General features: G+C 36.6%; 1 protein-coding gene across 4 annotated transcripts; it reads left to right on the top strand.

Annotated features, from left to right (window-relative positions):
* The first annotated feature begins 796 nt into the window (after nt 1-796).
* On the top strand, nt 797-22,954 carry cnih2 (cornichon family AMPA receptor auxiliary protein 2). Of its 4 annotated transcripts, none has more exons than XM_087269453.1 (8): nt 797-887; nt 1,218-1,369; nt 2,870-3,491; nt 11,624-11,692; nt 11,894-11,941; nt 14,924-15,036; nt 15,123-15,266; nt 21,059-22,954. In XM_087269453.1, the coding sequence occupies exons 3-8, from the start codon at nt 3,411-3,413 to the stop codon at nt 21,084-21,086; spliced, it is 483 nt and encodes a 160-aa protein (XP_087125579.1). In that variant the 5' UTR covers nt 797-887; nt 1,218-1,369; nt 2,870-3,410; the 3' UTR covers nt 21,087-22,954.
* Nucleotides 22,955-24,854: the final 1,900 nt, after the last annotated feature.

Genomic DNA, 24,854 nt, shown 5'->3' with positions numbered 1-24,854 from the left:
TTAGTTTTGCGAGGGCTTTTAAATAACATTTTACTAAGAAATAGCAGCTTCTACTTAATAAATTATGTATAATAACTTAATCCGGAATGAATATTTTTAATATTTTAATAAAGCCTCTGCTGTTCGCGTTTATATATTTGATTTAAAATACAGTAAAAAAAGAAATCCTGTGATAGCACTGTAATATATTGTCCATTTTTCAGTTTAAATATAATTTAAAATGCAATTAATTAATGTGATGCACAAAAAATAATTGTAATAATTTATATAATAAAAAATAATATAAATAATAAACATATACAAATATAAATCACTGTTTTGAAATATGCAGTGGTCATGCAAAATAATGCAATAATTCTTAAAAAATATGAATTTTTGAGTAGTCTAATGCACATTCTGCCCTATATATTGTATTTGCATATATGTACTTGAGATGTTTGTACAGCATGTCAAATCTAAATTATGATTGTTTTATTTTAAAGATTAAATAAATATAAATTTAGAGCAATTTAATGGAATTTTTCTAAAGCGCACATTATGAATGAAATAAAATACCTCTCCTCCACTCTTGATCTCTAAAAACATGACTGCAGATTTGACTACAAAGAATCAAACGTTTTTGCATCTCTCTTGCAGTGACAGAGACGCACTTCATCTAAAAAGTGCAGGTACCACAGAAAGAGAGAGAGAGAGAGAGACAGTAAGAGAAGAATAAAAGAGGGAGGGAGAGAGAGAGAGTGAGAGACAAACAAGGGAAGCCAAAGAAGAAAAGACTCGGAGCTCCCTCTGCCCCCTCAGATCTCTCCAGGGAACGAGAGAGTAGGGCAGAAAATACAGGGACGGAGGAAGAGGAGACTGTTGAATGTAGTTGAGCATCGCATGCAGAGGTAATAACATCACATTTCTATTCTAATCAAAGAGACGAGGGCGAGAGAGAGGGGCTTTTCCATTGGTTCTGCTTTTGAGATCAAATACCAGCAGGGAATGCTTGAATTCATATTTTAAAAAACTGAGAGGCAGAGAAGGAATGAGAGCGAGAAATGGGTAAAGCAGGCGAAAGGAGGGAGAAAGAGAAAAACGCTAAGTTAATTAACTGTCAGACTTCAGAAAGCTGTGCAGGATCAGAAGCCCAAGATAAAACAGAGCAAAAATATATACGTCCAGCACGTTCATGCATGTTTGGCTTCTTTCTGCTGTTTCATACCTGGTCGCAGCAGCCAATGAGAGACTGTGATGGGACCAAAGCTGACACCCAGAGCAAAGCGGACCACAGATTTCTGACATGGTGTCGACCCAGATTGATGGAAGGAAAATGAGGGGAGAGAGGAAAGACGTAGACAGACTTGTGTCGCTGCTTCAGAAAACACAGGTAAACGCTTGCGTTCTTACAGCCTGCTGTGTAACTTAGTTCACCATTTTTCACTATCATTTCAACACCTTTGTTTATCCACGCTTTGCTCTGTTTGGAGGGATTACACACCGTTAGAGCTCTGTTATGGATTTATGCACGGCTGCAAATCTCCTTAAAAAAAAAAAAAGAGGCATTTGTTGTTGTTTTTTTAAATCATTATGATTGGTTGAATCAGATGTTTCCTTACATCAGCCAAAATGAAATATTCAGCAAGAATATTTACGTTTTAAATGAATGCAATGGCATCTGTGTTTGTGTCTTAGGTCAATAAATAGACATAAAACATTATTTCATATTTCATATAAATTTATATTAAGCAAGCTGCTCAATAAAAAACAAAGATTTATTTTTATTTATATTTATTTATAGATGTTTTTGATATACTTAAATCATCGTTTTTAGCAATACACTGTATAAATTCAAAAACGTTCTGTCTAAAATTGTGTTTTGAGGTTGATATATTGTCGTAAAATCATAATTTTTAGCAATACTCTGCATAAATTCAAAACATTCTGTCTAAAAATGTGTTTTGAGGTTGATATATTGTAGTAAAATCATCATTTTAAGCAATACATTGCATAAATTCAAAACATTCTCTCTAAAAATGCTTTTTGAGGTTAATATATTGTCGTAAAATCATCATCCTAATGCCTAAATTGAAATGATTAGCATTTAAAAACGATGAAGGATATTTCCTTTTTGATGCTGTATCTTGCACAACTTCTATCTAAAATAAGGAAAAATTTGAGTTTGCATAAAGACTAAATGATCCTAAAATCATCCATTCATACATTTATCGTATTTATCACTGACTCATTTTGAAGAAGTATGTTGCACAAGTTCTAATGGATATATGGGGAATATTGATATATAGACATATTCAGTGTTCATTTAATAATATTATGACTTGAATGATAAATTATTGCCACTTAAAATGACAAATTACCATTGAAGCAATATGCTGCACAAATCTGAAAAAAAGTGTCATTTTGAGTTTGCATTGAGATCAAGATTTATAATGTGTTTATATATCCATATTATTACTCCATTACTCACTTTGAAGCAAAATGTTGCACAAAGTGTCTAAAAAGTAATTTCTTGAACTTGTTTAGAGATTAAAATCGTTCATGTGTTCATACATTAATAAAATTACTTAATGACTCACTTTGAAACAATATGTTGCATTCCCTCTTCAAAAGTTCATATATTTTTCATATAATTTCTGGAATTCCAAACTGATCAATTATTTTCTTGAATCTGAAATTGATCAATTAACTTTCATTCTGTTGTAAGATGACCGGTCGTATTAGATGCTCGTATATGTCCTGTTATTGATTAAAATGTCAAGACATTTGCACTTAAAACTGTTATCACTAGTTAACAATCGTTTATCGAGTTGGGGTCAAACACATGCAGCTGTCCTTTACCTCACATCTCCAATCAATGTGTGTTTTTCAGATGGTAAACCGAGGACGTTCTTCCTCTGATGTGTCCACCAGATATTTTGTAAGGTGTTGTGCTGTAAATAAGGTGTGTGGACTCAGTGTACAGCACTAATCTTAGAGACGGGGGAGGAGAGCGATTCTCCACATACATACAGTACAAACCCCCTCTGCCAATCAGAGAGAGAGAGAGCAGCAGAGCGAGTGAAGAAACAGGGGAAACGGCTCCAGCAGTTATCTTAGGTGGACAGAGAGAAAGAATTACACTCGAACACGCCACACGGTACAAGACGCTTCAGCCAGCGGAGGCGGATAACTGGCCAGACGCCTCCTATCTGCAGCTCCAGACCAAGAAGATTCCTCACTAATTCTCTCCCGGCTTCATCCCAAGCTTGAAGAGGAGGAATAAGGGAAGAAGAAGGAAGAGGAAAGTGCTTTGTGACTTCCCTGAGAGTGAGGGCAAACGCCGTCAATAGAAAGACTGAGAGAGAGAGCAGGGGAATTCTCCCCCTCGCCCTCTCTCGACCCGGATCACCGTCAGGCTGGCTGGCACAGCCATGGCCTTCACCTTTGCGGCCTTTTGCTACATGTTAACACTCGTGTTGTGCGCCGCCCTCATCTTCTTCGTCATCTGGCAGGTACGTTTTGAGCCATCTATTGTGTAAAACTCTTAAAAATGAAGGTTGTCCTGACATTATTTATGGAACGAACACACTATTAAGAAACTTTTATTAATGCATCAATGCATGAATGTTTTGGATATCATTATTACATTTTCGGGTCTGTTGTGAACCTGACCTACAGTCAGAATTATTAGCCCCTGTATATATATATTTTTTCCCAATGTCTGTTTAACGGAAAGAAGATTTTCCATAACATTTTCTAACAAAATAGGTTTAATAACTCATTTCTAAAAACTGATTTCTTTAATCTTTGCCATGATGACAGCACATAATAGTTTACTGGATATTTTTCAGCTGTTAATTCAGCTGTCTATGTCTAACAAGGATGGATTTCTAGCTACTGCAGTAGCCAGTGGCACCATAAGGGGGGGGGGCAAAGTTAAGATGAAGGGCCAACGCCATTCTGGGGCCTCCTGAGTAGGCCTGGGCGATATGGCAAAAATGCAATCTTGATAATAATTTTCCATGTTGAACAATAACAATATATATTTTGATTTAAGTGTGTGCATCAACATTCATTTCCATACGCACACACCCAGGTTAATAAATTCCGCGAGCGCACTGCAAGTCACATGACAACAAGTGCCTTGAGTCAATTGACCAATCAGCTTCAGCTTGTATGGAATATACACATTTCGGTGGACTAATTATCTCAGACAAACACAGAACAACTAAACACTCCAGTGCTTTGTAATTTTTTTCCATAAATCAGACTGTTCAGAGTGACAGCAACCTACCAACACCGCTACACCCCACCAACCTCCGCGGTAGAATTGTCAAGCGTTGACCGGCCCACGGTGATAAAAACATTGAGGCCCACTGCATTAAATGGTAAAACATAATTTCAACTGATAATTCGGTCAAAAATAACTTCGACAAAAATTCGGTACATCTCTAACATCAACACACTTCTAGATTCCCATTGTTGCACATTTGTGCAGTGTGATTGGCTCTTAGATCAAAACAGAGTAAAAAAAGTCCAGCGCTTATTAATGTTATTGACCTAAATTTAATCGCGATTCAATATAATATTGTTTATCGGCCCAGCTCTACCCCAGAGTTACTATTAGGGGGCCCAATCAACCCCCCCTTCAATTTTGTCCACATCCCCAACACTCATCCCCCCGCTGTTCAGTTTCGGGACACCAATACCCCACCACCCCCGGCCCATTCTTCACTTTCGTCCATGACACCTCCCCCCTGCTCCTCTCTTTAGTCCATAAAAGCCCCCACTAAAATGTTGTTATAGTGCCCGTATCGGCCAGCGGCACCCCTGGCAATGGCACACATTTTTCTGATGATATATTTGGTTTCATGCCAGTGGTAATCAGGGTCGGAGCAAGCTGAACTGCCGCTCTAGGCAATGGACAGTCACGCCGCCTCAACCCTAAAGTGAAAACGGGGTTCTACCCTCTATTCTGCCGCCCTAGACGCGGATATAACTGGGGGTGCGGGTGGTGAGGGTAGTGTCGTGGATGCCGCCCTCTCTATTCTGCCGCCCTAGACACGGTTATAACTGGGGGCACGGGTGGTGAGGATAGTTTCGGGGATGCCGCCCTCTCTATTCTGCCGCCCTAGATGGCCGCCTAGGTCACCTCAATGGATGCGCCAGCCCTGGTGGTAATAAAGCAGTGAGAGAATTAAATCACATGCTGAAATAATAGTTTTTCTGGGGTCCCTTTAAAACATTTATATGGAGTAATATAATGGTAATGTTATAATTGGAATGTTTTCAATGAAACAGTAAAATAGCATCTGTCGTAAACATAACTTGACAATACTTCACACAGACTCAACTTTAACTCAAACATTGTAACCTAATTATATATTAGAAACATCTGATTTATAAAATACACAGAATTCACATTTTTTTATATGAGTGCGTCTAATTTACGATGTAAAGCAAAAATGTTGCAGATATTCCAAGTATCCCGGAACTTCCGGGAGTTTACTGCGAATGCATATAGACTACCCAATGCCCGCAAACGAATGATAGTCTTCCGAAAATCACGCGTCTTCCGCCTGGTTTTCAAATACTTAACGTACCCTTGTCCACCGCATCCCTCCCCGGTCTTCAGATACATCACGCAACCCCACCCCCCCACCCCTTCACCCCCCCGCTCTTCAGATCATCGCATGCACGTCACCCACCCACCACCCGCACTCTTCAGATACATCACCTGTTGACGTCATTCCTGCACCGCTCAATTATGACAAAACATCACACCATCATCAGCCACCTACAGTATAGGAATAAAGGTAAACTGCGCTTATTGAATCATCTGACATTTATTATGAATTCTTGCAATTGTGAAAGAAATATTCTTACACTATTAAATACCTCAGGCCACTAGTGACCCTATACACTTTTTAAAGAATTTAAGTATAAACCTTACATTATTTTGTATTGTTTTCCTTGTTGTATTGTTTAATACTAAGAAGGCTGATGTCTAACTTTAAAAAAAGGATAACGGAGTGTGTAGTGAGTATGTTCCGGGTAACTTGCCACTCAAGATAACCATTTAAGAGATAAAATGTTCTTCATGAAAGCACTAATTTCACTAACAAACCTTTATTTTTAAGAGTGTGTACGAGTTCCTGCTACCTGCGACACTTTCACACTTTCATTTCAATTGGCATCAGAATCCATGTCACCGCCAAGTTTCTGACTGTGTAAGTGTGAATGTGTGTGTGAATGTGTGTATGTGTGTGTGCCAGTTCTTGAGTGCAGAGACTGGTGTGTGTCTGTCCAAGCTGTCTCCCCTGCCCTTAACAAGAGCCCTTATCCATGAGGTGAATACAAATCACTGCAGTTATTATTAGAGCAGACATTCTGAGTCATGGATGATTAATGATTTACAGAACAAGTAGACGGATACAAAAAAAATGGAGGAAGGAGGTGGGAGTTTACCTGTGTGTAGCTGTGCACACACACACACACACACACACACACACACACACACACACACACACACACACACACACACACACACACACACACACACACACACAGTATATACACATACTGTCAGTAATAGATTTAATAATGTACCTTCTGACAAAGATTTAAGAACAGTTTTATGTTTTTCTTCATTACTCTAATTAGACAAATTTTTTATACAGACTTAGAAAATTGTGTAAGAAATATACTATTGCCAATAAATATTTGAGTTCAGATGCAAGAACCAACCACCAAACCAAGTGCCATCTGAAATGTTCTTCTAAAATTAGCATTTTTCAAAGGCTCCTATATACATGTTTAGTAATTTCACTTACATAGTGTATAGGTGTTTTCCAGTGTTGGGCTGCAGCTGGAAGGGCATCCACTGCGTAAAACATATGCTGGATAAGTTGGTGGTTCATTCCGCTGTGGTGAACCATGATTAATAAAAGGACTAAGCCAAAAAGAAAGTGAATAAATGAATTAAATAATTTAGTTTTGAAGAATAGTTTGTGAGTTTTAAAACAAATAATAATACATTTATTAATATGTTAATATTCTGTATGTTTTACAGCAATAAAAAATCTAGTAGACAATGTAAATTATATAATAATAATTTAAAAATATATTTTTTGTTCAAAATGTATTTATTTATTATTTTTTTAATTGTTTAGACACATATATACATTATGTAAATATAATTTATAAAATTTAAATATTTCACAATATCAATTTAGCCATCTATTCTTTATTCATTCATTCATAGCAACCCCCACCCCCTTTTTAAAATGTATTTATTTATTTATTTAATATGTGTTTTGGTTTGCTTTACTTACGCAGTTTAATGACGTTATTTATTTATTGTATTTATTTAATTATTTTGCATTGTTCTGCTTTTATGTTAATGCTCTGTATTTGATTTTTTGATTTTAAAATTTTTGATTTGGTTCATCTTAGGTCAGACATTAAAATATACATAATATTAAAACATATAGATATACACACTGATATAATTCACCAAACAAGAAATCATTAGGAAAACATCATTATGCACTAAATAAGTATAAAAAAGGTAAAATACCACATATATAAACAAAGATAGACGAACATAAGATAACAAAATAAGAATAATAAAAATCAAACAAAAATAAATAAATAATACAAAGAAAAGAAAGGATTAAAGGCAATTAAGATATAGGTCTCCTTAAAAAATTTTATAAAAGGGCTCCAGACTTTCTGGAACTGTTCTGGCTTTTGTTTTATTGCGTCCCGAATCTTTTTCATTTAAAGAGCATGTAAGAAATCAAAAACCCATTGCCGATAAGAAGGGGGTGCTGCTGACTTTCAACTCATAAGAATAAGTCATCTACCAGTGAGGTTGCAATAGCTACACTATTGGCCTGTAATGAATTTAATGCAACATATTCGGGCAGGATTCCAAACAGTGCTGTTAAGGGGTTTGGGTCTTCTGACAGTGAAAAAACAGCAGAAAACACATGAAGACTTTCCCCAAAAATCAGACTAGAAAGTATGTAACAGTGTGGCTGGTTCGATTGTACAGCGAAGGCAAGTTGGGTCAAAATTTTATTCAGTTTATTTCTAGACCCCAGTGTATTTTGTGCACGACCTTGAATTGAATGAGAGTAGGCCTAGCGTTTATTGATGATGAATGTATTCTTGCAAGAATAAGATCCCAGATATTTTATTTGATATTCATCTGCATTATTTAAAATAAGACAAATCAATAAAGAGTTCAAATCATAAAAGAAATGCCAACTGACCCAGCCAGAACTCGAACCAGCGACCTTCTTCTTGCTGTGAGGCGACCCCGCTGCTCTCCATCTATTCCTCAAATCACTTACTAAATATGTATACAAATATTGATTCAGCATTATTATATTATTATAAAATATTTACTTTTTAGAATTCAGATTTTTAAGTGTGGCTTGTTTTCAACACCATTCCCTGATGCACGCACACACACACACACACACACGCACGCTGAAGAGGAAGAGGTCAACATCTCATTTGAACTCGGCCGGTTGTTCTGTGCCTGCCTGCTGTCTGCAGAATCACAAATGAAATTTACACAGTCGCCGCCAGAGACCCCAGCATCATCTGTATTCTTCATATTCTCGCAAAAAGCAAACAGCAGACAAACACAATGGCCCTGAACGGCTAAAATCGTCCTGAAACACCGCTAAAACACTGGAGAGCAACACTTCCAGCATCCAAAACACGAGACGTCAAGATTAGACGGCAGACTGTACGTGTAAGACGTTCAAAGGGCCATTAAGAAACAGACTTGAAATGACTGAGCATTGACTAATGACAGGAGTGGGAGAGAATCTGAACATGAGTCATTTGGTGCGAGTGTAAATGTATGTGAGAAGAGGAGAGCATGGAGACGGAGAGTGGGGGAGGCTGCGAGTCTGCGGATGAAGCGTGTTATTGAAACGCTTATCAAACCGTAATTTCGATCTGACACTCCATCCCCCCTTTCCCCTCCTTCTCCCCCCCCATCTTCACATGGCTATCAGCCAGTAAGAATTCACTTCTATGGTAACCATGACACCCGATCGCCATGGCAACTGCATCTGTTTACAGAGAACGAAGTGAGCAAGATATGAGCTGTGTTTTCCGATTGACTGGGTCCCTACGCAGTGTTCCCTACTCCCTGTTGCCTGAGTATGCTGTTCATTCCTTCACATTCCTTCACCTTATACTAGACAAACCTGTTCATTGGGAGCATCCTGTAACGCCATCACACCAAAAAGAAACGCCAGTCATGATGTGAGGGTTGACCAAATAAATTGGCTAATGCTACTGGGAATTACTGCATTATACACACCGGCCATTTTATTGGGCACACCTTACTTGTACCAAGTTGGACCCCTTTTCAGATTCAACAAGGTACTTCCTCTAACATTCCTCAGAGATTTTGGTCCATATTGATATGATAGCATCACGCAGTTGCTGCAGATTTGTCGGCTGCACGTCCATGATACGAATCTCCCTTTCCACCACATCCCAAAAGGGCTCTATTGGATTGAGATTTGGTGACTGTGGAGGCCAGTTGAGTCCAGTAAACTCATTGTCATGTTCAAGAAAACAGTCTGAGATGATTTGTGCTTTATAACATAATGCTTTATCCTGCTGGAAGTACCCATCAGAAGATGAGTACACTGTGGTCATAAAGGGATGAACATGGTCAGCAACAATACTCGATTTGACACGGCTGTGGTGTTGACACGATGCTCAATTGGCACTAATGGGCTTAAAGTGTGCCAAAAAACATCCACCACACAATTACACCAACACCAAGGCAGGATGGATTCAAGCTTTCATGTTGTTGATGCTAAATTCTGACCCTACCATCCAAATATCCCAGCAGAAATCGAGACTCATCAGACCAGGCAACATTTTTTCAATCTTCTGGTGTCCAATTTTGGTGAGCCTGTAAAAATTGTAGCCTCAGTTTTCTGTTCTTAGCTGACAGGAGTGGCTCCCGGTGTGGTGTTCAGCTGCTGTAGCCCATACGCCTCAAGATGCTATTCTGTATATCTCGGTTGTACCGAATGATTATTTGAGTTACTGTTGACTTTCTATCAGCTGGAACCAGTCTGGCCATTCTCCTCTGACCTCTGGCATCAACAAGGCATTTACGCCCACAGAACCGCCGCTCACTGGATATTTTCTCTTTTTCAGACAATTCTCTGTAAACCATAGAGATGGTTGTGCTTGAAAATCCCAGTAGATCAGCAGTTTCTGAAATACTCCAGCCCATCTGGTCCCAACAACCATGTCACATTCAAAGTCACTTAAATCACCTTTCTTCCCCATTCTGATGCTCGGTTTGAACAGCAGCAGATCGTCCTGACCATGTCTACATGCCTAAATGCATTGAGCTGCTGTGATTGGCTGATTAGAAATTTGTGTTAACAAGTAGTTAGAGAGGTGTACCTAATAAAGTGGCCGTTAGTGTAAACCTCTTTATTCATGAGGAAAACATGGAAACTCCACACAGAAATGCCAACTGACCCAGCCAGGAATCGAACCAGCAACCTTTGGTTAAAACAACTCAACAACTTTAACAACAACTTTTTTTTTATGTGTTGATGTGGTGTTAGCTGTATATTGTCTTTAATGATTGCAAATCATTTCAATTTTATTTTAAGATTGCAAAAAAAGTTGTAGTTTTCATTATTAGTTCATTAAAAGTTTCTTAATTTTAAATTTCAGTTGAAGTTTCATTCAATTTTTGTGTTTTTCTTTTGTTATTTTTTTAAACAGGCCTATGTTTATACAATTTTTTTTAAATAGAAAACTACAACTTTTGAGAAAATGACAATTAACTAAATAATTACATGTTTTATTTATTTTATAAATAGTCTTAATATAAAAATAAACAAAGTTGTTATGAAGTGTGCAGCTATTTTTTCTTATTTGACTGTAATGATGATGTTTGAGGATGGTGCGGTGGCGCAGTGGGTAGCGCTGTCGCCTCACAGCAAGAAGATCGCTGGTTCCCTCCTGTTCTGGTTTCCTCCATAAGTACAAAGACATGCTTTATAGGTGAATTGGGTAAGCTAAAATATCCGTAGTGTATGTGTGTGTGTTTCCCAGTAATGGGTTGCACCTGGAAGGGTATCCGCTGCGTAAAACATATGCTGGATAATTTGGCGGTTCATTCCGTTGTGGCAACCTCTGATTAATAAAGGGACTAAGTCGAAAAGAAAATGAATGAATAAATGAATGATTGATGCTATTTAAGTTTTAATGGCTCATCTTGCGCACTTTATTCTAGAGAACAGTCAACAGAAGACTTATTTTTCGTCACTTAATGGACAATTTTCTCTAATCTTCTTCCCTTGAAGTGATGATTTATCATTATTTGGCAGGTTCATGTTTGCTCACATCTGAACAGAATTTCATATAAGATGGTGGAATATCATGTAAATATCCATTTTAAAGTCCATTAACGAGCAACTGGAAGGGGAAAAGCAGGGAGGAAGAACATGACTTACACGTGGTGAAAAGTTCAACAAAATCACAGATGGTTCACTTATCCTCTTAAGCCAGCTAAATGTGCATTGGTTTTGTTGGAATGATCGTGTAACACAAATTCTGTTTGTTTCTTCTCAAGATTATTGCGTTTGATGAGCTGCGCACAGACTTCAAAAACCCCATCGATCAGAGCAACCCCACCAGAGCGGTAAGGCTTTTCTTAGATCACGATTCCTTTTAAAAGGCTTGAGCTTCTCTTCCGACTGTGAACAGCGGGTTTCAGAATGACTCTCCAGTGTGCATGCACACATGTGAACACACACACACAACATGCATTCCTGTACACCCTTACAAAACACTTGAAGCATGCTGTTAGAAATCTTATTGCATTCTTCTGTGTTTTTCTCAGAGGGAAAGAATATTGAACATTGAGAGAATCTGCAACCTCCTTCGAAGGGTGAGTGAAACTTGAGAAAGTAAGATGGAGAGGACCTTATATCAGCTGTTTTTAAATGTGTTAGGCATGCGCTAATATTACAATTTGGCAAGATTTAATAACATTGCATTACATTCTGGGTCAATTTGAGTCATTTTGATTAGATCAACACACTCATTTTAGATTAACACACTAATGTGCTGCAAATTGGATTTACCAGATTCTGTTACCTTTGTGATGTCCATAGGTAAATATGTCCTGCTAATTTTATGTCCAACTGGACAGAATAAAAAAACCCAAAGATGTATTTCATAACATCAGTCACTCAGCTAGGTTGTAATGGCGTTTTCATTTATGCATTTGGCAGATGCTTTTATCCAGAGTAATTGTATGTGCATCATGCTTTTTTTTCAGGTCATGCATATGTTAATTTAGCTGGAAATTGCTTGTTGATCTTAACATTGCAAGTGCCATGCTACATCCACTTGAACTTTCCACTTTGCCTTTCTACATCTATTCCTTGTCCGTTTAAAATGCTAAATTCATTCTTTAATTTTCCACACACACACTCATACACTACGGACAATTTAGCCTAACCAATTCACCTGTACCGCATGTCTTTGGACTGTGAGGGAAACCGGAGCACCCGGAGGAAACCCACGCGAACGCAGGGAGAACATGCAAACTCCACACAGAAACACCAACTGAGCCGAGGATCGAACCAGCGACCTTCTTGCTGTGAGGCGACAGCACTACCTACTGCGCCACTGCGTTGCCTACTGGGAAATTAAAATGCTAAATTGTTGTTTTTTTGAGGGGTAAAACTAGATAATAAATAAGTGCAGGTATAATTTAGTATGGCCTTTTAAGCAGCATTGCACTGAATTTTATTAGACATGGGGTTAGTTCACACAAAAATTGTATTTTTTTTACTATTTACTCACACTCAAGTGGTTGTAAACTATTATAAATTTCATTTTCAGGATCTCAGCGGGGTCTTAAAAAGTCCTAAATTGACTGAAATATTGTCTGTAGATGTTAAATCATTTTAAACAGGTCTTAATTTTTCATAGTTTATGTAAAGCTACCCAATCAATCCAACACACATCCAATCACCAACAATACATCTCAATTAAACTTTTAGCAAAACTATATTCATAACTAATATTATACCAGTCTGTTGTGCATACATTTTTTTTTTTAAAGAGTTTTGTTATGTTAAAAAAAATGTACGAATACACCAAGGGTCTACTTGTTTTGACACATTGTTTCAAATATGTGGCTAAAATATGTGGCTTATTAGTTTTTTGATGGGGCAAGTAAATTAATTTAAAAAAAAATTGTGCTGGGTGATTAAAAATCCTTAGTGTTTAGCCCTATATGAGTCTGAAATGTCATCCTTCATGGTCTTAAAAAGTCTTCAATTTATCAGCTTATCAACAAAAGCAATTTAAAATCATTCAAACAATTAGTAGAAGAATTTCTATTACCAAGAACTGATTTCTTCAGATATTTACAAATAAGAGATTATTTTACAAAACATAAAGAATGGGAGAATATTGTCAATCCAAACGAAACAGAAAAGTTAATGATGAAAATACTGATGGGAACTACTGGCAAGCAAGTTATTTCTAAACCTCATAACAGTCTGTTATCATATTATCCATATAATACTTTTGCATATAAAGAACGGTGGGAGGCTGAAATTACACACAAAAAAAAACTGGACAGATATACACTTAGAAGCCCATACAGTAACAAACTCAAATGTATGGAGAAAATTTAAGTGGAAAATCATTACAAGATATTTCCGTACTCCACAAATTGTAGCAAAGATAAGAATAGGCTCATCTAACAGATGCTGGAGAGAATGTGTTGATCATTTAGGGACCCTTTCTCATATCTTTTGGTATTGCCCAAACTGCAGCAGTTCAGGGATGATATCTATAAGGGACTTGGAAATACATTTTGTATTGATATTCCCTTTGATCCAACCGGGGCAGTCCTAGATATGGTACCTGAGAGCATAGCGGGGGGAAAAAAAAGAGTTATTTACTTCAAATGTTGCTTTTAATATGTATTACATCTAACTGGCTCAAATCAGACCCACCTACATATGAACAATGGATCAAAACAATTAAAGAAACTTATGAAATGGAAACAACGTATTGCCTTAGACTCCAGATGAATATATTTGGAGATGGAACCCAATTCTTAGAATTATACATGACTAACTTTAAACATACAACATACATTTAGTAAACAGCCTCATTTTATACACAATAAGTATATGAGACATCTGCCAACCCCCACCCCCCTTTTTATTTCATTTTATTTATTTTTTTACCTTTAACACAGTATATATTGTTTTCAAATAACACTGTACAAATGTCTTTCCCTTTTTCTTGTTCTCCCTAATCTTTTCAGTACCCATCTGTATTCGTATTGATTATTTCTGATGTATCTCTGATTTTTTGAAAAAAAAAAAAAAAGTTCAATTTGACTTAGTGAAACCCACAGAAACCTCAATTCTTCTGTTTAAGATAAAACTGGATATTCTGAAGAGTTTTGTGCTGAAAAAGCAGCCATTGACATCCATAATAAACATGGCTGTTTCTCTCAGCCTTCTTCAGTATATGCTCCTTTGTGATAAAACAGAAGAAGAAACTCCAACAGGGGAACAAGTGAAGGATGAGTAATCAATGACAGAATTAAACATATAGGGTGAACTACCCCTTTAACTCTACAGGCCTACAGGACTACAGACCTATAAGAAAGACAAACTATAGACCATTTTGATGCATGTAAACAAAAACAATGGTCCTAACAGATTTCCTGCTTCACTTTTTAAATTTCTATAGCTTCCCAGAATCCAAAAAGAGCCACATAATGATAAATAATGTTATGATAGCTGTTTTAACATTAAGTTATGATTGAATTGCTTCTTGTTACACTTATGAAATAGTTTATAGACTTGAAACTGTCCCTAACTCTGTTTTCCAGCTGGTTGTTCCAGAATATTCCATCCACGGGCTGTTCTGCCTGATGTTCATGTGTGCGGGGGAGTGGGTGACTCTGGGCCTTAACATCCCGCTGCTCCTCTATCACCTCTGGAGGTACAAACTTTTCCTCACCCTCATCTACTTAACTCCTGAAATTAAAAACAAGTTCCCTGTAGCAATTTCCTCTCTCCTACTGTCAGGTTTTTCCACCGTCCCGCAGATGGCTCTGAGGTTATGTACGATCCAGTGAGTGTGATGAATGCAGACATCCTGAATTACTGCCAAAAAGAGTCCTGGTGCAAGCTTGGCTTCTACCTTCTGTCCTTTTTCTACTATCTGTACAGGTAAATACTCCTCATTTGGTCAACCACTAAGCATTTATATATGAGTAGTACAAATGCAGTACAAATGCTCTTTTTTGTTAAACACCATTTATAAAGATCAAATAGAGTATAAACCTCTAAATAAAGTCTGATGTTTGATAAAATATAAGAGATCATGAACTTTATCAAGTCTTCAACTGTACGCTCTATGATGTGACAGCAAAAATGAAGAAAAACTATTCTTAATAATATCCAAATAATGGGAGAGTGATTTATCCTCATTGTTGGACACTTATATCATAATTCAGTGCTATTTCTTTTATATGAAATTATGAAAAATATATATTTGAAACACTTTTGTAGAGATTTCAAAAATTCTGAGACAAAAACTTGACAGGTGCACAGCATGGGCTTCACAAGGGGCTTCAGTCACATGATCTTGATTGGGGTCCTTCAACTAATTTCCTTTCAATTGGCACATTTAAAATTAGCACAAAGTGTCAAACCAGCATACCCCAGAGGTTTTCAGTGACAAAATTGATCAAGTTCCTATGTTTTTAGAAATATATAAATGAAAATAATGATTTATTTAAGTTTTTATGATCTTCTTTTTCATTTATTAGAACTATAATTTACTGAACCATGCTTGAGACAGTCAGATCATAGATTTGGCTCAAAAATGTACAAAATGTAATAACACAGCATTTTTTATTAACAAGGGGTTCAAAGAAGACAGATGTTTAACTATTCAGTGCACATTAAATGATGACAATACTAATTGTCATGTGACAATTTTCGCCAGACCTACGCTGTATGTGTGGGGGAAATATATATATATATAAAGAGCTGCACGATTCTGGCTAAAATGAGAATCACGATTTTTTACTTAAAATAAAGATCACGATTCTCTTACGGTTTTTTAGATGTAAAATAAAGGTATGGTAAAAACAAACATATGGCACAACATCGATAACAATATTATGTGTAGGTCTACTGGTGTCTATAAATAATTCTATTCTACTTATAATAGTTCTGTTGTTGAATTATTATGTTTGAGATATATGCTTGCAATCTGTCATATTAGACAATTTTATTAACTGGTAAAATTAGACATTTGCTATTATCAGATTATATTCAGCATTATATAGACTAGAGTAGTTATACTGAAACTGTACAATTGCTTGTCGTAATCATAAAATGCGATAAGATCATTTAAATGATGTGCACACTTTCGGTTTCATTTTGACTGCCAAGTACTGTTAATACTTCCCGCACGGCTCCCAAACGACCACTCTGTGCCACAAACTGAATATTATTTACAACTGTATTACCTGTTACTCGCAACATACTGTATGCAGGTTCTGTTCCCTAAAGTACACGCACGCGCGTCAATCATTAAGTAGAGCGTGTGGACACGTGCCTTTTCTGCTCACGGTCAGCAGCTCACGTCACGTGTGATTTCCCGGCCGCGAAAACATAATTATATGAAGATAAAAATGACATTTTTAGGTGAACTATACCTTATAAATACAGTATGTGACTCAACATCATTTGGAGGTTTCAATGTCACTGAGCAACGTATGTGAAACAATGAAAAGACTCGACCGGCCGCCTTTTCTTCTCTCCTGAACTTGTAAATATGATTGACAGAATACTAGAAATGCAGAATTAAGATCGTCTAGGGGGTTGAATCGAGATCGCGATCTTTTAACGATTATATATATATATATATATATATATATATATATATATATATATATATATATATATATATATATATACATACAGTGAATTATTCAGAATTATTACCCCTTGAATTACTAACCCCTGTTTATTTTCCCCAATTACAATAAATTGACAGCAAATAATATTTGACTCGATATTTTTCAAGACACTTCTATACAGCTTAAAGTAACATTTAAAGGCTTAACTAGGTAAATTAGGTTAGCTAGGCTGGATAGGGTGATTAGGCAAGGTTTTGTATAAAGATGGTTTGTTCTGTAGACTATTGAAAAAATATATAGCTTAAAGGGGCTAATAATTTTGACCTTAAAATGTTTTTTTTTTTTTAATTAAACAGTTTTTATTCTAGCCAAAATAAAACAAATAAGACTGTTGATCTGCAGGTACAACAGGCAGGCAGGCTGTAAATGCAAATAGTCTCTCTGCCAGCAGCAGGTTTCAGAAATAGCACTTTCTCCGGTAACGGCTGAAATCTAAGCAGCCCTGATCTCTCAAATGGAACTTTCCCAGGCATTATAGCAAAGACTAAATGAAAAACTGTCACCTCGCAGCAATATGGTCGCTGGTTTGAGTCCCGGCTGGGACAATTGGCATTTCTGTGTGGAGTTTGCATGTTCTTCCTTTGTTCACGTGGGTTTCCTTCCGGGTCTTCCGGTTTCACCGACAGTCCAAAGACATGCACCATAAGTGAATTGGGTAATCAAAATTGGCCTTAGTGTGTGAATGCGAGGGTGTATGGGTGTTTCCCAGTACTGGGTTGCAGCTAGAAGGGTCGGAATAGTTGGCGGTTTATTCTGCTGTGGCGACCCCTGATATATAAGGGACTAAGCTGAAGGAAAATTAATGAATGAATGAATGATAAATGAAAAATGACTTTGAAACTTTTCTGAAGATTTTTGTTCGTCTTTGTAATTCAATTAATTACATTTTATTTGTAAAGCTCTTCTCACAATAGTTCACAATCCAAAGAAACTTTACAGAAGGTGCACATTATTACATTAAAATAAAAAACAAACAAACTATAACTCAAGATAAGGTGTATTAGATAGATACCTTCATATATTAACCTTCATATTATTTGTGGTGGTTTTGTTATTATGGGACATTCCACCATGATTTTATTATTAGATTTATTATTATTATTATTATTATTATTATTATTATTATTATTATTATTATTATGGCTCTTACTTTTTCCAGGAGATTTATTTTATTGATTTTTTGAAGGCCTAACTATTAGCCCTCCAATGACATTTTGATTCTTTTCAAATATATGAAATATAATACATGACATTTTGTAAACATTTTCTATTACATTTTTTCGGTGAACTGTATGCAGTTACAAAATCGTCATGTTTAAGTTTTTTTTTTTTTTTTTTATCTACAATCTCCACTGCCTGATAGGTATACGATAGAAAGTGGGACTGAGATTGTGCAAGACGCACTGCATTAAATGGCATTTTCTCCATGCCATGTCTTGGAGTATTTTCAGTGGTGTTTTTGCACTCGCCTGCTGATCCTGACAATGTAAACAGCTTTTCATCTTGTATTACGCTTGAACAACTAAATGAATGCTGAAGTCTATTTAACTGATTATATTTTTATTACATTACAACATCGATGCTGTAAAAGGAACCCTATGAAATTGAAAATGTCACAATAACCGTTCAACGAAGACTTAACCATACGGGATATTAGTTTTTAGAAATTGGTTATTAAAACCATTGTGTTTAATACAGCATATTAAACACCACTTCAAGAGTTCACACTTAGCTGATGATTGATTATAAAGCTTGTTTAGCATGCTGTCCCAGGAGAGAGCCCTGAGCTCATAAGATCCTCAAGCCCAGGGCTCCCTCGCGTTGCAGAGCGAGAGGGGAGTTAGAGCTCAGGTAGATCTCGAGAACTCCCCTGCTGTTGTAGCTAATGAACAAATAGGGATTGCTATGAAGAGATAACCACTTACTAAGAGCACATCTATGGTGCTGATTAGGATTAGTAAATTAGTTGCATGATTTTGGATGGTGGGAGGAAATCGGGGGACCTGCATGGGGAAAACCCACGCAAGCACGGGGAGAGCTTCTGTAAATTCTGGACAGAAACGTTGACTGGCTCGGTAAGGACTAGAACCAGTGACGTTCTTGCTGTAAGGCAACAGTGCCACTCATCTAGGAAAGGAGGATGAGTAGAGGTGGAATTTTTCAAAACAAAGATGGCTGTGGTGTGGAACTTAGGTTATTTATCAGACCCCCTAGTTTTTCACGAATCCGCAATCTCTGAATCCAGTGCAAAATCAACAAAAAGTTGAATTTTTTTTGCGATCCTGCAAAATTCTCAATTAAACACAAAATATTTGCAAAAAATGTAAATAATCTCATAAAACATCCAATTTCAAACCACATGATCAAAATATCTTTATTTCAGTTTGCAATTAAATTATTTACCCTTAGACATTGCATACGCAGCAGACGTGATGTATTTGAGTGTCGCACCTGCGCCCTCACAAGCATTAAATTACATGCGCAAATTTTCTGCATTTGACTTCAAAAAGTTGCTTCAAATTGCAAAAAAGTAAGAACAAACATCTAAAAAACGGAGCAATGGAACATACAGAAAAGCAAGCAGCTTACAATGATGGAGATTGGTTTAAACATGATGGCTGCTGGACTTGATCGAATTGAAAAACATTATTTGTGCTTTACACGTATGGCTGGTATTATGGTGTTCATGAAATCGATAAGTGATTTCGTTAAACTCTTTCCCTGCAGTTAACGAGAGAAAACTAAAACACCAAAAGCCAAACCAAAATCCGCATTTTAGGTGTATAGTAGGGGAAGCCCTAATGCATTTTCTGAGTGAGGTACATGTCAGATGCTCCAGGGAGCGAAATCTGAAAGAGAAAAAGTAAGTTCATGCATAAAAATTATAGTCTTCCTTTGGCTTGACAAGAGACCAAAATAAAGAAGCTTGATTTGTGTCCTTGTCATTGTGTCAGATTGCACAGCTAACATAGTAGGCTACCTAATATGGTAAATAATATATATAGTTGAAGTCAGTGAATTTTTTTTTCTTTTTTATAATTTTTCCAAATTATGTTTAACAGAGCGAGGAAATTTTAACAGTATGTCTGATAATATTTTTTTCTTCTGGAGAAAGTCTTATTTGGTTTATTTTAGCCAGAATAAAAGCAGTTTTTAATTTTTTAAACCCTATTTTAAGGTCAAAATTATTAGCCCCTTTAAACTAAATATTCTCTTGATAGTCTGCATAACAAACCATCATTATACAATAACTTGGCTAATTCCCCTAACCTGCCTAGTTAACCTAATTAACCTATTTAAGCCTTTAGATGTCACTTTAAGCTGTACAGAAGTGTCTTGAAAAATATTTAGTCAAATATTATTTACTGTCATCGTGGCAAAAATAAAATAAATCAGTTATTAGTTATTTAGTTAAACTAGTATGTTTAGAAATGTGTTGAAAAATTCTTCTCTATGTTAAGCAAAAATTGGGGAAAAAAATAAACAGGGGGCCAATAATTTTAAATTCAACTGTATGTATATATATCACAAAATTGTCTGCAAATTTCTGGGAATTACTGCCACAAACATGACATGACAATGACATTACTGTCATTTTTATTGCGAAAAATCACAAAAATATTACATAAATAAAACAAAATCGCGAAAACTTGGGCGTCTGATTTATAGAGACTTAGGAATCTTCTGATTGGTAAATAATTAATTGGCTAATGCAGGACCAGCTGTGTTCAATCATTAGCATGTGATACTCTCAAAACTTCACATAAATAAAAAAAATGTTTTCACAATATTCGGTTTTTACTGTTTTTCAGTCAAATGAATGCAGCCTTGGTTAGCAGAAAATACATCTTACGAAATATTTTTATTTAGTAAGCCGTTTTAGCCATTTTAAACTCATTATCTGTATTTTAAACTCATTATGTGCAAACTGTTTCTTTGTGTTCCGTCTTTCTTAAAGTGCTCGTTTCCTTTATGTAGTTTTGTATGCTCTACTTCATTCATTCCTTTCTGTCTGGGTCTCTTTTGCAGTATGGTGTACGCTTTGGTCAGCTTCTAAGTGATCAAATGAAGGACGGAGGAGGACTCTAAAAAGAGAAGAAGAGAAACGACAGAACAAATACTGAACTATGTTGCGCTCTCCTCTCCTCATTTCCACAGACCTTGTTCAGCTCCTCCTCAGATCTCCTGGGTGGGGATGGACGATGGACAGATGTAGAAAACGGAGCCATCAAATGTAAAGCTGCCTCAATCACTGCCATTAAAAAAACACAAAAACAAGAGGACAGGTGGAACCAAATGAAAACGAGTGCAATAGAGAGCGAGAAGGAGAGGAAATGGTGAACAAAAGGCTCAGGCAGTGTGGATGTTTTGTAACACCGTTTCATTTCTCAAGGGCTGCTGAACATTTCCGCTGCTCATAGCAACAAAACGCTTCTTAACGCCGACGAAGAGACACACAACCAGACCAATACCGAATGTGTTTCCTTGAATTTAAAGTCAACAGATCTTGGACTTTACGTTGCAGTGTCCTTTCTTTTGCAGATAACAACCACTTCTTTTGTATGTGTGTGCGTGTGTGCGTCAGAGTATTTAATAACTGCTAAGTATTTGCTATTTCAGTATTCGTGGTAGATATACCTATACAATTACCCTGTATGTAAAGGTATAATATAATAATAGATTAAATATACGGCTCAGTTGTTGCAGTTCAGTCAGGGTAGTTCTCTTAGTGTCCTTAAAACAAACAAACAAACAAAAAAATGCACAAGAACTCTATTTTTACGTCCAATCAGATGGCGAAGTTTACAGACGCTTCAAAAGCAAATCAACCAATGAGATAAAAATACAAGCCGGAGAAACTGTTTGAGGAGCATCGCATCTGAGGATTGACCCCTAGATGTTTATCCGTCACGAGGACCAAGCAGACTCTTAATTGAGACGGGCGTGCGGGACGGCCCGTGCACAAGAGATCTGACCCCGAGCTCTCAAATACTCGATAGACTGTGACCAATCATAAAAGCACTTTTCGGAAAGCCAACAGATGAACTGTAGCAAATCGACAGAGGACGAAAAGCGAAGACGTTCACAGATGATGCTTTTGACAACAGACTATCAAACACAAACTCTTCAGGCAATCGTCTGTGTTGTTAGATTATATACAACATTAACTGTTGTGTGTATATCAAATAGGGCCTCTCGAAACGCCTCATTTGGATTTCCCGTTGTTGTGCTGTGTCCATGGGTCTGCTAAACCAGTAGATTTAACGATTATTTAACTAAAGCTGTGGCTTCGTAGATGAATAGAGTGGCCAATGCATCACTCATGAACTAGAACGCCTTCATTATGACATTTATACACACGCACAAATTGAATAACGAGTGCTTTTTTAGCAACGCCGCCATATCTGATTTAAACTCCTGGGTCTTGTTTTTAATTTCTCCATCTTGGCTTTGACTTGATGTACCCTCAAAAATGTGAATATTTCTATTCTGGACAATCGCTATTAGTGGGCCGAGAGACAGCCGAGTAGGGTCTTCATTATAGACGTCATCTCTGAATGTCTTTTTGTGATTAATATTAGTTCACATGCAGTATCCGCATTTAAGAATATCTGCATGATTTTTGTCTTTTATACAAGATTCATTAACGTACGCTACAGCACCTTTGGTAACTTTGAGTTCTGTGTTCAGTTGAACACGGCCGGATATCTTATATACTCCGAAAGCAATTCCACATGTTGTAATAAAACAATGTTGCTGACTACAAAAAAAATAAGTTTGTTGATTTTTTTTTTGTTTGTTTGTTTGTTAATTTTTCGTTGGTGTGGAAAGTAAACGTGTATTTTTTTAATTCTTTATACAGCAAGGATGCATTAAATGTGATGGTAAACATTTAATAAAACGCAATTATAGCAATAAAACACAGTTTTGTGTTACTTTGTATACAAGATAGTAGGGTTAGGTCGATGCCACACACTTGGGGTGCTTTCACACCTAAACTTTTGTTTCGGAACCTGTCTCGTCTGCCCAGTTAGCGCGGTTTGTTTGGCATATGTGAATCCAGCAATCGCGCTCGGATCCGCGCCAAAACAATCGATCCGAGATCGCCTGAATGAGGTGGTCTCGGCTCGATTAAAAAAAAATCTGAAGTGGATCGATTGTAGAGAGAAAGCGATACGATCCGAGCCTGGAAAATAAGTATTTAACATGTCATCATTTTTCTCAGGAAACATATTTCTGAAGGTGCCGTTGATTTGAAATTTTCACTGGATGTTGGTAACAACAAAAGACATCCACAAATGCAAAGAAAACAGACCTAATTAGTTTACAAATGAAGTTGTGTAATGAAATGACACAGGGGAAAAGTATTGAACACATGAAGAAAGGGAGGTGTAGAAAGGTAGTGAAAGCCTAGACAGCAAGTGAAAGCCCTCAGTAGTTCTTCAGCAACCCTCTACTTTTTGTCATTGTAAATTAATTTCAGCTGCTTCAGTTCATCATCTACATTACCAGGATGATAACCAGAGTGGACATTTCAGCAAGTTAATGATCCAAAACACAGACAAGGAAACTCTCAAATGCTGTCAGAGAAAGTAAATCACGCTCAGCCAATCACTGGACTTGAATTCAATAGAAAATCCAAATTAAAGATCAAATTTAATAGACGAGACCCACAAGATTTATACACTCTGTTGAAGTCTGTAACAAAAATCACTCCTGTGCAATGCAGGTGACTTCCTTCTCTATATGTGAGGCATCTTTAGGCTGCCATCCACTTTCATACAAAGTATTAAATAGGTTTCAATAGTTCAGTACTTTCTCCTTGTTTCAATTCATCAGTTTTTTTTAATTATTATTTTAGATTTTTTTTTTTTGTATTGTTTGGGTTTTTACCAAAATCTAGTTCAATTCCATGTCAACAGCTCCTTTACAAATATTATTACCAGGAAAAAATATGATGTGTTCAATACTCATTTCCCCACTGTATTCTGGACTACTAAACAACATCTATCATGACCGTTATAAATAAAGTGACATGAATGGATGTTCACAGTATTACATTTAGATATGCAAGCATTGCATCAGTTATTTTTCTTTTTCATTTCTTCTTTTGATTGGACGAACACAATAGAGCACAACAGTCACTGTTTCTAAAGAGAAAGCTAAACCTTTAAAGACAATCCTATTCTAAGCTTTGAGGTTGCATTGAATGTTTTTCAAAGTGCCCATCAATTTGCATTTGGCAGAATTTGTGCAGGAAAACTACATTACCCATTTATATTTAGACCAACGAGAACAACATCAGTGTAATCGAGCGTTCTCAAAAATCCTTTAATATTTGTTCACATGTATATATTTTGTAATACACTTATATATTTTTCAAGAGTTCACATAGATATTGTTTGACGAGTGTTAGCAAGTTTGGGATGCTGTCCCTTGAGAGAACCTATAAATTTATAATTAAGCCCAGGGCTCCCGCCTGGTCGATTGAGCATGTAAGGGGAGTACGAGATAATTTTCAGACATTTTCAGTTTGTCTATTAAATTTATGATTAAACATGTTTGCATAAACAAAAAATTAAGAGGGATGCGAAAAACAAGCATTAAAAAATGAAATTGGGAAGTACAAAGCACTCAAGGTGGTTCTTGGTCCTGCTCAATAAGAGGGTTCCTCCAGGAATTCTTAAGTTCCTCAGAGAACCACCCCTTTTGAAAGGATGCCTAGAGGTTCTATTGACAATATCCTGGTTTGTAAACATTCAGGGTGCATGTGCAGCGAGGTTGCAGAAAAAAAACGGGAGCGCTAGCATTAACAGCTAGGGAA

This window comes from Danio rerio, chromosome 10, assembly GCF_052040795.2.
Source record: "Danio rerio strain M-AB ecotype USA chromosome 10, GRCz13ab, whole genome shotgun sequence".
Taxonomy (NCBI): domain Eukaryota; kingdom Metazoa; phylum Chordata; class Actinopteri; order Cypriniformes; family Danionidae; genus Danio; species Danio rerio.
Note: the sequence above shows the minus strand (reverse complement) of the source record. Positions and strands in the feature narration are given on the sequence as shown.